Raw genomic sequence first — 13,266 nt, forward strand, 5'->3', positions numbered from 1 at the left:
ACAAGTACTTATGTATGTAGGTACTCACTACTTGGCAGAGATTACAAAATGTATAGCATTCTTAAATTTATTGTATAAATACACTCTATCATTTTTCTTCAACGGTGTGTCCCATTAAATCTAGAATCATATTAAAGCAATTCCTTACGATCCATTGATACATTTTAAAAATATAAAAAACTTTAAATGCTTGGTTTTCACGTATAAAAAACTTCAATCGTTTCAATACTCAAAAATGAGTTTTTACCAAAAATGAAAAAAATATTCTGCTCAAATTCATATAAATTAACAGGTTGGCATTTCAGGAAAACGGGCAAAGCGACAACTACAGGCATACTCCAAATTCCTAATTCATAACCTCTCAAATAAAACAAAACCATTTTCAACTTATTTTAACACAGTTTTTAATTATTCAACTGCATTAGCATACCAACTCATATTTTGTGTAACGAATAATCACTCTTAAAAAATAAAAATTAAAATTATTTAGTTAAACTAAATATACTATTCTATGTTTTCTTTGTAAAAAAAAACAAAGTCGAAAGGTGTATGATGAAGCCACAGTCTTGAGAAATACAACCGTAATAAGCTCACAAATTTTAATTCAATGAAAGAAGCTCAACTGAAGGCCTTAGCACATACAATAGAAAATGTGCATTTCCAGACGTTCGAATCAGATACAACAAACGCGGCCTTCGATTGAACCTTTACAACAATAAATTTATGCGACCTGAAAACTTAATAATTTACATATGGGAGACACGGAGTATATTTCATCAATTGAACTGTGGATTAATCAAAACTGTAAGGACTAATTGTAGGGCAAACATAATGGAAACTAGCCCCTCATTCTACAGAAATAACAATTAGTTCTTTTCTTCCTTCTTTTGTTCTTCGGATGGCTTCTCCTCTCCACTGCTGCTGCTGCTGCTGCTTCCTGAGCTGGCTTCTCGTTCAGCGGCCATCTAAATATTGAATGAAATTATTTTTATCAAATTCACATCCAAAAATTATGTTATAACCGGACTTACCTTTTTGTATGCCATTTCGAAGAGTTTCAAAGATGATTGCTGTAGTTGACTTGTGGCTTTTCTAACTTCTTCTGGAACCGCTGAATCTTTGTTGGCCAACAGCGTTCTCAGATCAGCAATTTCCTTTTTCAGTTTCTCACACTAAAATACAATTTTATTTTAATATATGTTTTAGAACCAACATTGTTGTTAATTTATACCTCTTCGGCAGGTAATTGACTCTTGAACTCTTCCATCTTTGTTTCGGTGTCGTGAACAATACTTTCACCTTGATTCACTAGTTCAATCATTTCCCTCTTCTGTTTGTCTGCAGCTGAATACTCTTCCGCCTTCTTGATCATATTTTCGATTTCGTCCTTACTGAGACCACCGCTTGATTGAATTACAATTTGTTGCTCCTTTCCTGTTCCCTTGTCTCTGGCAGACACATGAACAATACCGTTCGCATCAATGTCAAACACCACTTCGATCTGAGGAACTCCACGTGGGGCTGGAGGAATACCAACTAAAGTAAAGGCTCCCAAGAGTTTGTTGTCTGATGCCAATTCACGTTCTCCCTGATGGACTTTGATTTCGACTTGGGTTTGTCCATCGGCAGCAGTTGAGAAGACTTGTGATTTTTTGGTTGGGATTGTTGTGTTCCTTGTAATCAATCTAGTGAAGACGCCACCTAATGTCTCAATACCAAGAGACAGGGGAGTAACATCCAATAAAAGTACATCTGTGACATCTCCCGCTAAAACACCACCTTGAACTGCGGCACCAACTGCAACAGCTTCATCGGGGTTAACAGCACGTGATGGCAGACGTCCAAATATATCTTGAACTGTTGCTTGTACTTTTGGCATTCTTGTCATACCACCTACAAGCAAAACTTCGCCAATTTCCGATTTAGATACTTCAGCGTCGGATAAAGCCTTCTGACATGGCTGGATGGTCCTCTTAATGAGATCTCCAACAAGCGATTCCAACTTTGAACGACTCATTTTCAAATTCATGTGCTGAGGTCCGGCCTTGTCCATTGTAAGGTATGGCAAATTGATATCTGTTTGTTGGGATGATGACAGTTCGATCTTAGCCTTTTCAGCAGCTTCTTTAAGACGTTGCATTGCAATAGAGTCCTTAGTAATATCAATGCCGGTGTCTTTTTTAAATTCATCTACCAAAAAGTTGACGATGATATTATCGAAATCTTCACCACCAAGGAGGGTGTCACCATTGGTTGACTTAACTTCGAAAACCCCTTTTTGAATCTCCAAAATGGAAATATCAAAAGTTCCACCACCCAAATCGTATACAGCGATGCTATTATTAAAGAAAAAAACTAGTAACTATCTCGTCTATCATTCGTACTCTCTTTTACTTACATTTTGTCTTCAGTTTTGTCCATGCCGTAGGCTAATGCCGCAGCAGTTGGTTCGTTAATTACTCGCAGAACATTCAAACCTGAAATTTGTCCAGCATCTTTAGTGGCTTGACGTTGGGAATCGTTGAAATAAGCTGGCACTGTAACAACTGCGTTTTTCACAGTTGTGTTTAAGTATGCTTCAGCTGTTTCCTTCATTTTCACAAGAACAAAAGCTCCGATTTGCGAAGGTGAATACACTTTGCCATCAGAACTCTGCACCCAAGCATCACCATTTGAGGCTTTTACGACCTTGTATGACAAGTTCTTTAAATCTTTCTTGATTTCGGGATCATCGAAACGCCTGCCAATCAAACGTTTTGTAGCATAGAATGTGTTTGCAGAATTTGTTACGGCTTGACGTTTAGCTGGCATGCCTACCAAACGTTCTCCGTCTTTTGTGAAAGCAACGTGAGAGGGTGTGGTTCTTGCACCTTCCAAGTTCTCGATAACTTTGGCTTGCTTTCCTTCCATGACGGCCACACAGGAGTTTGTTGTTCCCAAATCAATACCAATAACTGCCCCTTTGACTTCACCAGACCTAAAATTAAAGCAAATCAAAGATTCATGTTAGTTTCTTTTTGACGTTTTTGGAAAAAATCGAGATAAAAACATAAATAAAACCGTGTTATCAAGTTTAAAGACCAACTTTTAATAAGTTTAAACAAAATTTAGGGCTATTTATTATTGCTTAGTAAAATAAGTAATAAGAATAATTTTGAAAGGTTAAAAGAAAGTCAGCAACTCTTAAGGATTTATCACGAATGATTCTTCTAACTTTTAATGACCATATAGCAATAAGGTCGCCATGTTAAACTTTTAAAAGTCAGCTATCAATAAACTTCCTAAACTTGTTTCTATTGCGAGTTATAAGATTTCAAAACATTTTTTAAAACATGATATTCTCGATAATAGTCATATATGAATAGACAAATAGCAATTTAAGCCTTCCCTTAACTTTTTATTTTGTTCCACCGCAAGCAAAGATAACGTAATGTCAATTTTCAAATTTGAAATTGTGAATTGTTTTTAAAAAAACGTGGGTTTCTTACTTTTGATAGTTAGTCCAATGAAGACCCAGTTCCAAGGGATAAGATAATCAATAACAGAGACTAATAGCAACTTTAGAGTTTTACCGAGTGGTGACGATTATGTTGTATAATAAACACACACTCAAGGGAATATTACTACCCTTATTATGCAGAGGCCTAGTGTGAGCACTAGGAAGAGGAGAGAGGGTTTAAAAGGAGATGTCGTTGCACATTGGTTTTGAATTCCTGAATATTGCAATGACTAGGAAAGACAGAGTGTGGTAAGGCATTCCACATTCGCGTAGTCGGCTAAAGAACGAATCTCTGTATTTGACAGTATTGCCGAAGATGGGCTCGAGGGTATACTGATGAGCATTCCTAGAAGCGCGAGTATAACGGTTGAACTGTTTAAGGGGAGGAATGCAACTGGCTATTTCACTAGACATAAGCCGTTAAAATAACGGTAAAAAAGGGTCAGACAACAGACCTTACGACGATGTTCAAGCGAAGTAAATGAACTTATGATGATACGAGTATTATCATCTATCAATTCAAATGCTCTACGTTCAATAATATCTAAGTGGCTTAAGTAAGTTGCAGGAGCACCAGCCCAGAGATGGGAGTTATACTCAAGCTTTGACGTATGTAAGTCTTGCAGATAACAGCCAGATCAGAAGGTTTGAAATATTTCTTGCATCGCCTAAGGAAACCCAAACACCTTGCGGCATTTTTGGCGACATCATTCCACATATACCGAGAATATCGAGGTGTTCAGTCTCATTGATGCAAGTGCCATCTATGGATGTTGGCAAATGGGGTATATCTCGCTTTAACGATATAAGACAGCATTGGGTATTCGAAGCATTATATTCCACGCGGTTTTTAATCCCCATTGAACAATGCTGTTTAGGTCGGAATTTAATAAGCTTATCATATTTTGTCGTTGCAGTTCCACATCCGAAGAAGAAGGATGTGAATCTGAAAAACTAAGAGTACTATCATCAGCGAAACAATGTATTGGATTAGAAGTTGCAGACAGGAGATCATTAATAAAAATGAGAAAGTGTTGTAGATAAAACAGAGCCCTGGGGCACACCAGCATTTATTTTATGGTTTTCAGACTTGAATACATCCAATACTACTTGTATTGAACGATCCAAAAGGTAATTACTAATCCAATGAAGCAAGGATTCATAAAAACCGAAAGCACGCATTTTCGATAAGAGAGCCTGATGCCAAACCCTATCAAATGCTTTTGAAATATTAAGTGCAATAATCTTACTTTCTCCAAAACGATGTAAAGATTTGCTCCACTATTCGGTGAGATGAACCATGAGATCACCAGTGGACCTATTGCTACGAAAGCCGTATTAATGGATACAAATGATGCTATCATGGACTTCCTTCAGATGAAACAATTTTGATTTTTACTAATTCTGAGGAATCGGAGTTATGGGATGGCAATGCTGAAATCGAATTTATTCGAAAAAAAAACAATGATAATGATGTGATAACTGCATTTGATAAAGAGATAAAACCTCAGATGATGCATAAATTCAAATTTCTTAATTTGAACGTCTTTATAGTGAAACAAAACACATAAATGGGTAGTACGTAGTTCAATAGTCTTTTTTCTTTTTGTATATTTGTATTTAAATACCGAAAGATTCGTTTTATTTTGAATTCTTGTGTCCTTACCGAGCAGCTGATTGACGAAATTTTTACACTACGTCGAAGCGGAAATCTCAACTATTTTTGTAGTTAGATTTAGCCAATCAGAATCCTTTGACTACGTAGCCACTAGCTTTGTGAATGCGACCATTAACGATATCGTCAATAATTTTGCCACTATCGTAGTATAAGATAACTGAAATTTCAAAATTAACTCAACGAAAGATAACGCTTGTTCGATAACTTGAAAATGTTATTAAACTTGGGTTTTGTCTATGGGTAGTTGTTAAAATTTGCAACGAATTACTTTTTACCAAACTTAAGAACTATAGCCAGGCCGCTATAAAATCTCTGGACTCTGTCTCTACAAACTCTTTAACCGTCCATTACTGTCGATCATCTCTAATGGAGATGGCGCAACAGTTAAATATTCACCTTTGCTGGGTGCCGGGCCATAGAGACATTCCACGTAACTGTAAGGCAGATGAACTCGCCAGGAGCGGTACAGTACAGCCCATCCTACCACGTTTGGCAAGTACTGGCATACCAATCGCTACTTGTAAACTGTTGGTAATGCAAGACGCTGCGAGGAGGCCAGGCACCAGGTGGAACAACATCAACACGTGTCAAGCCACAAAAAACATCTGGCCAACACTGGATTTAAAATGTTCAAGGTACTTACTCTCTCTAAGCAGATCGCATATAAGCTCGATAATAGGTGTCATAACCGGCCACTGTCTAATAGGAAAGCACGCCACGAGACTAGGCGTATTCTCAAATGACTTTTGCAGAAGCTGTATGGACTGCACATGCCCTGCTCTAGCTCGAAAACGCAAGAATTACCTAGGAGAATTCTTCTTTTACGACCTAAATCATATCGGTATATTCAGCCTCTCAATGGGGCATTAAACTGGCCTAAGTGTGTCCGTTTCCATCTTGGACAGCCACTATAACCTAACCTAACCTAACCAAGTGAAGAGCAGGGGCCCTACTATGTTGCTCGATTCTACTCTTGATTCTATTCGGAACTTATTTACGATTCTACTTTCAAATCGTACTACGTATGAAAGTAGAATCGGTTGCCGGTTATACAAACTTGTTTTCAAACAATTGTGCACTTTTGAACGAGTATCGATTTGTATGACAGTTAAAAAAAAAAACATACAATTTTTAGACAAGAATAGTAATAAAAAAAGGACACCGTTGGAATATGGTTTAATTTTTAAGGAAGTAAAGAATGGTACGAGCAAATTGAACGTAGAAGAATAAGAGATAACTCCAAGATAATGCAGCTGAGTGAGAAAAGGTTTGTACATATCTACAGTCGTGGTCATACAATTAAGCCACAAAACGAATGTACCCTATTCTCTTCAATAAAGTTTTAATGTATCACTTTGTGTGTCTTTTTTTTAACGCTTAACAACTAACATTATCTCAGTATGAAAACCGTATGTCACCTAAGGTTGAAAGATGTTTTGCTTTTAAACAAAGCGCTTTATTTGTTGTTAATTCGCAGTGCAGGTTGTCACATATGTAATTTAGCCATTTCATTTGAAACAGGTAGATATTTTATCACGATTTATTAAAACTGTTTTATTATTAAGAAACTGTATTATTAAAAAATATTTAATTGATAATAGTTATGGGGGAAAATAAAACCTCTACTCCATGTGAAAGAAAAATTATTGTCAAATGCTTCAAAAAGTACAAAAATGTTATGAAAGTAAGCAAATTACTAGGCTTTGGTAGAGGTAAGTTTTGAACGCAGTTCAATATTAAAAAAAAAAAACCCAAACCTTTGAGAACCTACCTCACAAAAAGCCACGAAAAACGACTCCGGCTGAGAATAGAACATTAGTTAGGCTTTCTAAAATGGATCCATGTTCAATTAAGAGCCCAAATGGAGGAGAACTATGATGTACAATTTTAAGCAAGAACCATACGAAAACAACGTTAAGAAAAAAAATTAAATGGACGAATCGCTAGACCAAAGCCTAACCTGTCAAAAAAACTATTGCTCGAAGAATGAGGTTTGCTAAAGAACACCTTTATAAAAGCCAAATTTTTTGGAATTTTCTTCTGTGGAGCGAAGAATCCAAGTTCAACGTTTTTTGGCAGTGACGGAAGACAGTATGTGAGGCGTCCTTCATTGAAAGAATTTAACCCTAAATACACAAAAAAAAACTATAAAACATGGAGGGTTTTCCGTGATGGTTTGGGGATGTTTTACATCATTAGGAGTTGGCCCATTGGTGCAAATTCATGGAAATATGACAGGAGAAATGTACAAGGACGTATTGGACAGTCATTTATATAGGGATTATGCTGACAATTTACCGTTAGCCTTAATATTTCAACAGGACAATGAGACGAAGTACCCGTGACATGATGGTTAGTGCGTTGGACTGTCATGCAAGAGGTCTTGGGTTCAATCCCTGCCTGTGGCATCTTTATTTAAAAAAAAAAATAATTTTCGCGGGTACTGCCTCTTGCGAGGAATTGACAAATCCTTTAAGAGTGATTCTTGTCATGAAAAAGTGCTTTCTCAAATTAGCCGTTCGGATTCGGCCTAAAATTGTAGCTCTCTTTCATTCCTGACAACAGTACTCGCACACAGGAATGGTTGAAAGTTGTAAGTCATTAGGCCCTGGTTCGCAACAGACTGTTGCGCACCCAATTTATTTTTAACGAGCCGAAGCATTGCTCTCGGGTCGTTAAATCCTCGTTTGAATCAAATTAAATCTATGTCCTAGAGTGGCCTGCTCAGAGCCCGGATCTGAACCCCATAGAAAATCTATGGGGTATCATAAAAAAGCAGTTACGGCTAGAAAATCTACGAATAAGGCTTCTCTTTGGAGCATTGTTAAAGAAGAGTGGTCAAAAATAACTCCTGGCCAGTGTTCATTGCTTGTAGGTACAATGCAAAAAATGCGCAGAAGTAATTAAGCAGAAAGGATATTCAACTAAATACTAGCCGCACAGAAGGTAAAAAAGTTGCCCTCATAGGGTAAGTTATTTACAAACGTACTTTATTGCAGATGGCTAATTACACGTCCACTTCCAAAATCGATTAAAACACCCTATCATTACTGCAATAAGTTTTTCAAAGATATATTTTAAATATAAAATATCATCTGAACTTCTAGTTACCAAATTTATATTTTGCATAAATAAATTAATTTATCATTTTTTTAAGTTTTTTCATTTTTAACGAAATCTTTGGCTATAAAATGATGGCTTAATTGTATGACCACGACTGTATACCGTAGAATATTTGAAGAATTCTTAATGAAAAATATATGTACGTTTTAGTTTTGTTAGGAACTATCGTCTTTCTAAAGACGAATTTATGTTTTTACTTAACACCATATCATCCGACATGTCCACTCGCAGAAGACAAAATGCTGTTCCGATTATCAAAAAGTTATCAGCAGCATTGAATTGTTTGGTAACAGGAGGTTACCAAAACCAAATCGGTGGTGACAAGAACGATGAACTTGCATAGCAAACCATGTCAAAAGTATTTGCCGAAGTTTTGACTTCAATCGAAAGAGTCATGTGCCCGATGATGATGAATTTTGAAATGAATGAGGAAGAGAAACGAAAGTCCAAACGCTATTTTAGGCCAAAATCACGAATTCCCGGTGTAATTGGGGTGGTAGATGGAACTCATATTCAACTGATTCGCCCGGTTATGAGTGAACATCTCTTACAGTTTGACAAAAAAAACTTCGCTCGCAAACACTTTTGATGCAGTGATTATTTTCGAATTTGCCTTGTTTTTAATACTACTTTACGTAGTTACGTTGTTCCTCGTTTATTCGAAAGTTCATGAAATATAGTTGGGACTGCTAGAACTATTCGATTCTCGTTGGTTCGAAAGTAAGCAAATAGAAACATAGTACCAATTTTTCGAATTCGAGCAATTTCATTATAGAATTGAGTTACATAGTAGGGCCCCAGATTCAGTTTTTCTTCCGTTACATTTTCGCGATTTCACAATTTGGATGTTGATAATATTGACAGATAAACTATTTCTAAAAACTGTCATTCTAAACATGATTATACAAAATTCTAACAATGTTCAAAATTTTTTTTTTGACTTTATAACAACTAGTTAACAATCGTTCAAAAAAAATATAGCAAAGTGCAGATTGGTAGAAACTATCGAAATTAGCTGATGCTATTATTCGATTGTATTTTGCTAACAATAATTTTTTTCTCGCTGTGTTTTTGATTTAAATTTTATTATTTAAAATTCAATTCGAGCTAACTTGTAGCTAAGGCGAATTTCGTGTGATTAACTGTTTTCAAAAGACCAAAAATAAATTTGTAAAAAGTAAGTACAAATTAGAAAAGACATTCATATCAATCAAAAAATTTATAATGTAGGTAGGTAGTAGGTAAAATAACAATTTAGTTTTTCAAATTAAAAAAAAAATACACTGCACATTTTGTTTTTCATTTAAAAATAGAACCCTGATCGACTACTAATTTAATTTCATGTTATTGATAAAGCACTTAAAAAAAAAACATTCACAAACATCTTCTTGGGATGATGCAATTAGATAAGCCACCGGAATAATTCGTACTCCAGTTTTTTTTCCAAATAAAACTTCCAAATTCGGAAATTGTTTTTAAATTTAAGATAGGAATAGGCCTAATGATGTTCAAAAAGCTATATTATTTAATTAATGTTATATTTACAACCACTTCATATTGTTAATTGTTCCCGTTTACTTCCTATCAATATGCCAAGCAATTTTATAAAATTTGAAAGTAAACCCTGACAAATAACTCATTAAACTTATTTAAACAATTTTCACATTCAATTCAAACTTAAAGCTTGGTTCAGAATTAAAAAACAAGCTTCAATTTCAAGCCGAAATCACAAAACACAATAAACAATTTGTAGGCATATCCCTGTAACATTTTCATTATCAGCTTTATGGGTGTAGGTAATATATTGAGGTTACATAATCCCTCACATGGCGAAGCATTGCCGTGTTTAAAAAAGAAAATGGAATTTGTGGAAGCAATAGAATCAATGAAAATACAAATGATACTCAATATGGAAATGAAAACTTTTGGTTTTGATTGAGGACATTCGTCCTTAATAAATTTAAACTTTGAATAAACTTACTTGTGCCGGATCTGTGAGGAAAGTCCATTGTTCCAACCAGTTAGTCGCTAATTAAAGACAAAAAATGATTTTTCATTTTAGAAATCAATGATTTAAGTAAATAAATTTAAGAATGAAATTTCATTGTGAAATTCAATGGTGCATATTTTTCATACATACATTTTGGAAAATACTAGAAAGCTGGGATTTGTTTCCGGCAGCAAATGCCAATTGGCGTTGAGCAACGCATTGCGCTATGAATTTCGGTGCTTTAAGCATATTTAATTATTCGATTGTTTTTTCTTTTTATCGATATAAACTCAAAACTTTAATCAAGTTATAATTCCGAAGTAATTCGGCACGTAACACTCGAAAAATCCTTTAGTACTTGAAGAGAACTCGTCACGAAAGAAATTTAAATACGAGAATGCGACTGTCAAAATTGAAGATCGAGAAACTTCATGGGAGAGTGGAGAGTTGTTAATTGGAGATTTGTTTCTTTTCTGTTGTGTTTCGTTTCTGCAATTTCAATTGTTCTAATTTTGTTTATAAGGTGTTGAAGTGAGCTTGAAACCTGGTTCAATTTTACTACAACATAATTTTGAATTAGATTTGCCGTTCACAAGGGAAGTTGTATAGCCACAGAACTTAAATAATGGTATGCATACAATTTCGTAAAAGTTTGGCAGCCTTACACTATGGAATTCATCTTACGGGTGAATAGTAATTCGCTGTATAAGGATTTGGGCAGTAACTTTTTAAAGGTGCATACCATTTATGTTTTAAGGTGGGAGAAAGAAAGAGGAAGGGTATCGGGAGCCATTGGTATAGAAGTAGGGTCGAAGAATGTAACTCTGGGATGGGAACTAGGATAGGGATTGGGTGGAGAAAGGAATGTCCGTTACGGTAGCTGCGGCATGCTTGCGGTGCACAGCTGAGCTCGTCGGATGTCGGAACTCACCTCTTTACAAAAATCATGCCGGATATTTTAGAATTAATTGTGCGCTACCACCACTTCGTTCACTTTTCTCGGTGGCCACTGATGACGTCACGGCCTGGCCTTTATCCACCCTTCCTGGAATCCACTCGGCCTGGTTTTCGGATTCCCCAAAATCGGAACCAAGAAAGGATCCTCTGGCTGTTGAGAACTCTTTTTTTACTGCGCCGAACGACGTTCCACGGAAATAGTAAAAAATATGTGTTACTTGAGAGCTCTTCAAACCAGACGTACGGTGAGAACAGATTTGAAATTCTTGTTAAGTTAATTATTTTAAATAATGTTAGTAAGTCAAATAGTAGTCAAATTTTAAAAACAACAAATGGAAATGAAAACAGTGTAAAATCAGTCGATGTTTCTAAGAACACAAATAAATTTTGCCCTCCTATAATTTTGTATAAAGCAAATATTAAAACGTTAGTTGGTGACCTAAAAGCATCTTTACCTGACCTTCAAATAAAAGTGGTTAACAGTGGCGAAGGCACCATATAAGTCGATTCCTATCGACTTACCTTTTGTAAATCTCAATATCAACAAGAAAAACTTCATGCAACATGTATATAAACAAATCATACAACAGCAACCCTTGTGGCATTGACATTTCCTCACAATAATTTAATCAACATGTATTTTCTTCTTTAAGGGTATGCCGGGTTATTAATTTATCGCCGAATAGAGCAAAATTTGTTTTCTCTCCCGTTTCCTCTTTTACTTCTCGCTAGGCGCGTGCTTCTTTATTCAACCAATGCTTTCTTAAGCATAGAAATAACCCGATGTTCACCGCCTTTCTTTCGATGAACTTCTATGTATCTGAAAATTCACTTGCTTGTGCAAAAACAAACAAGATTGTTGGAAATGGAGAAATACGCATTGCGCATGTCAGGTTGAGCCTAAGCAAAGCAGTACGTTGACGCACTACACTTGTTATTCATAGAGCAAACAAAAATTCACCCATTCTGTATAGAAAAAAAGCCAAACGTAACCCGTCTTCTATGGACTTATTCGATATTTTCCTTCATTCTCGGCGGATGAAGTTTAAGAAGTAGGGGTTGCCACTTAAGCAAAATTGCGTAGTGGAATTATTTTTGGGAGAAAGTTACTGTAATTTTAATTAAGTGGCGCAAGTAGCCAATTAATAAGGCAAATGAGATTTTCTTCTAAAATACAGTTTACAAGCAGATTGCAATGCAAGGTGTATAAATAAAAGTGTGAACAAAATTTGGATTGGAAGTGATTTGTGAAATGTGGTTGCATTTTGTTTAAATTTTAGTAACTTAAAAGTCACAACGGCTCTTATAGGAATAGATTGTTGTTTGAGAGATTTTTTTTTAGATGAAAATAATGACTTTGAGAAACTTAATTTCTAAAAGAAAAAAAAAAGTGGTAGAAATAGGACACTCTACCCCTCCTTTGAGCTTATCCATTAAATTAGAAAGCAAATATTTCGGGTGTTCTTTTCAATTTGATTCCAAATAAACAAACGGATGTTGAAATCGCAAAGAGAGAAATAGAATGTTTTGAGTCATGGCTTGGCTTGGCTTGGCTCCGATTTCATAGAGAAATTTGAATCAAATTTCGAAAGTCTAAACGCTAACGGTTGCGGAGAACCGCCATTGAAAAGGATATTGCTTGAAACGGATTTGAAAACTTTTATTTAATTTAGATTAACTTAATAAATTAACTTAATAAATCAAAATAGGATTCTTTTGTAGCAACAATGCCGTATAAAAAAATATCTTCTATAACAAATATTTTTCATGGAATATTCCATTTTAAGGCTTTAAAAAATGAACTTAAAGTTTTTGCATACAACTCCATCAATTCGTCACCTTGAAGACTAAGCACCCATATTAGACATGTTACGCGACACATTTCCTCAAATTCTTAATTTGAGTAGATTGTTTTTAAAACTTCCGAATAGTGTTACTTCAGTTGGGAGATCTTTTTCAGCAAGTACGTTTCTGATATTTTTTCTAGTCCCTCATTTTTCTCCGACTTAACTCTATAAA

The 13,266-nt window shown here is 35.4% G+C and overlaps 1 protein-coding gene across 1 annotated transcript; it reads right to left on the reverse strand.

The window, feature by feature from the left end:
• Window positions 1-379: 379 nt before the first annotated feature.
• On the reverse strand, window positions 380-10,692 carry LOC129949509 (heat shock 70 kDa protein cognate 5). The gene is made up of 6 exons (XM_056061017.1): window positions 10,441-10,692; window positions 10,282-10,328; window positions 2,399-2,977; window positions 1,232-2,336; window positions 1,032-1,172; window positions 380-965 (listed from the first exon to the last, which is right to left on the reverse strand). Exons 1-6 carry the CDS (start codon window positions 10,537-10,539, stop codon window positions 867-869), a joined length of 2,070 nt encoding a protein of 689 aa, XP_055916992.1. The 5' UTR covers window positions 10,540-10,692; the 3' UTR covers window positions 380-866.
• Window positions 10,693-13,266: the final 2,574 nt, after the last annotated feature.

The sequence above is a fragment of the Eupeodes corollae genome, chromosome 3 (genome assembly GCF_945859685.1).
Source record: "Eupeodes corollae chromosome 3, idEupCoro1.1, whole genome shotgun sequence".
In the NCBI taxonomy this organism is placed as follows: domain Eukaryota; kingdom Metazoa; phylum Arthropoda; class Insecta; order Diptera; family Syrphidae; genus Eupeodes; species Eupeodes corollae.

What these genes read in the sequence shown, in the direction of transcription:
- LOC129949509 (XM_056061017.1), bottom strand. Translation starts at nt 10,539, where the DNA reads ATGCTTAAAGCACCGAAATTCATAGCGCAATGCGTTGCTCAACGCCAA. An exon ending in GACAAAACTGAAGACAAAAT is followed by an intron (nt 2,337 to 2,398) that starts GTAAGTAAAAGA and finishes CTTTAATAATAG; the next exon opens with CATCGCTGTATACGATTTGG. An exon ending in GTCAATTACCTGCCGAAGAG is followed by an intron (nt 1,173 to 1,231) that starts GTATAAATTAAC and finishes ATTGTATTTTAG; the next exon opens with TGTGAGAAACTGAAAAAGGA.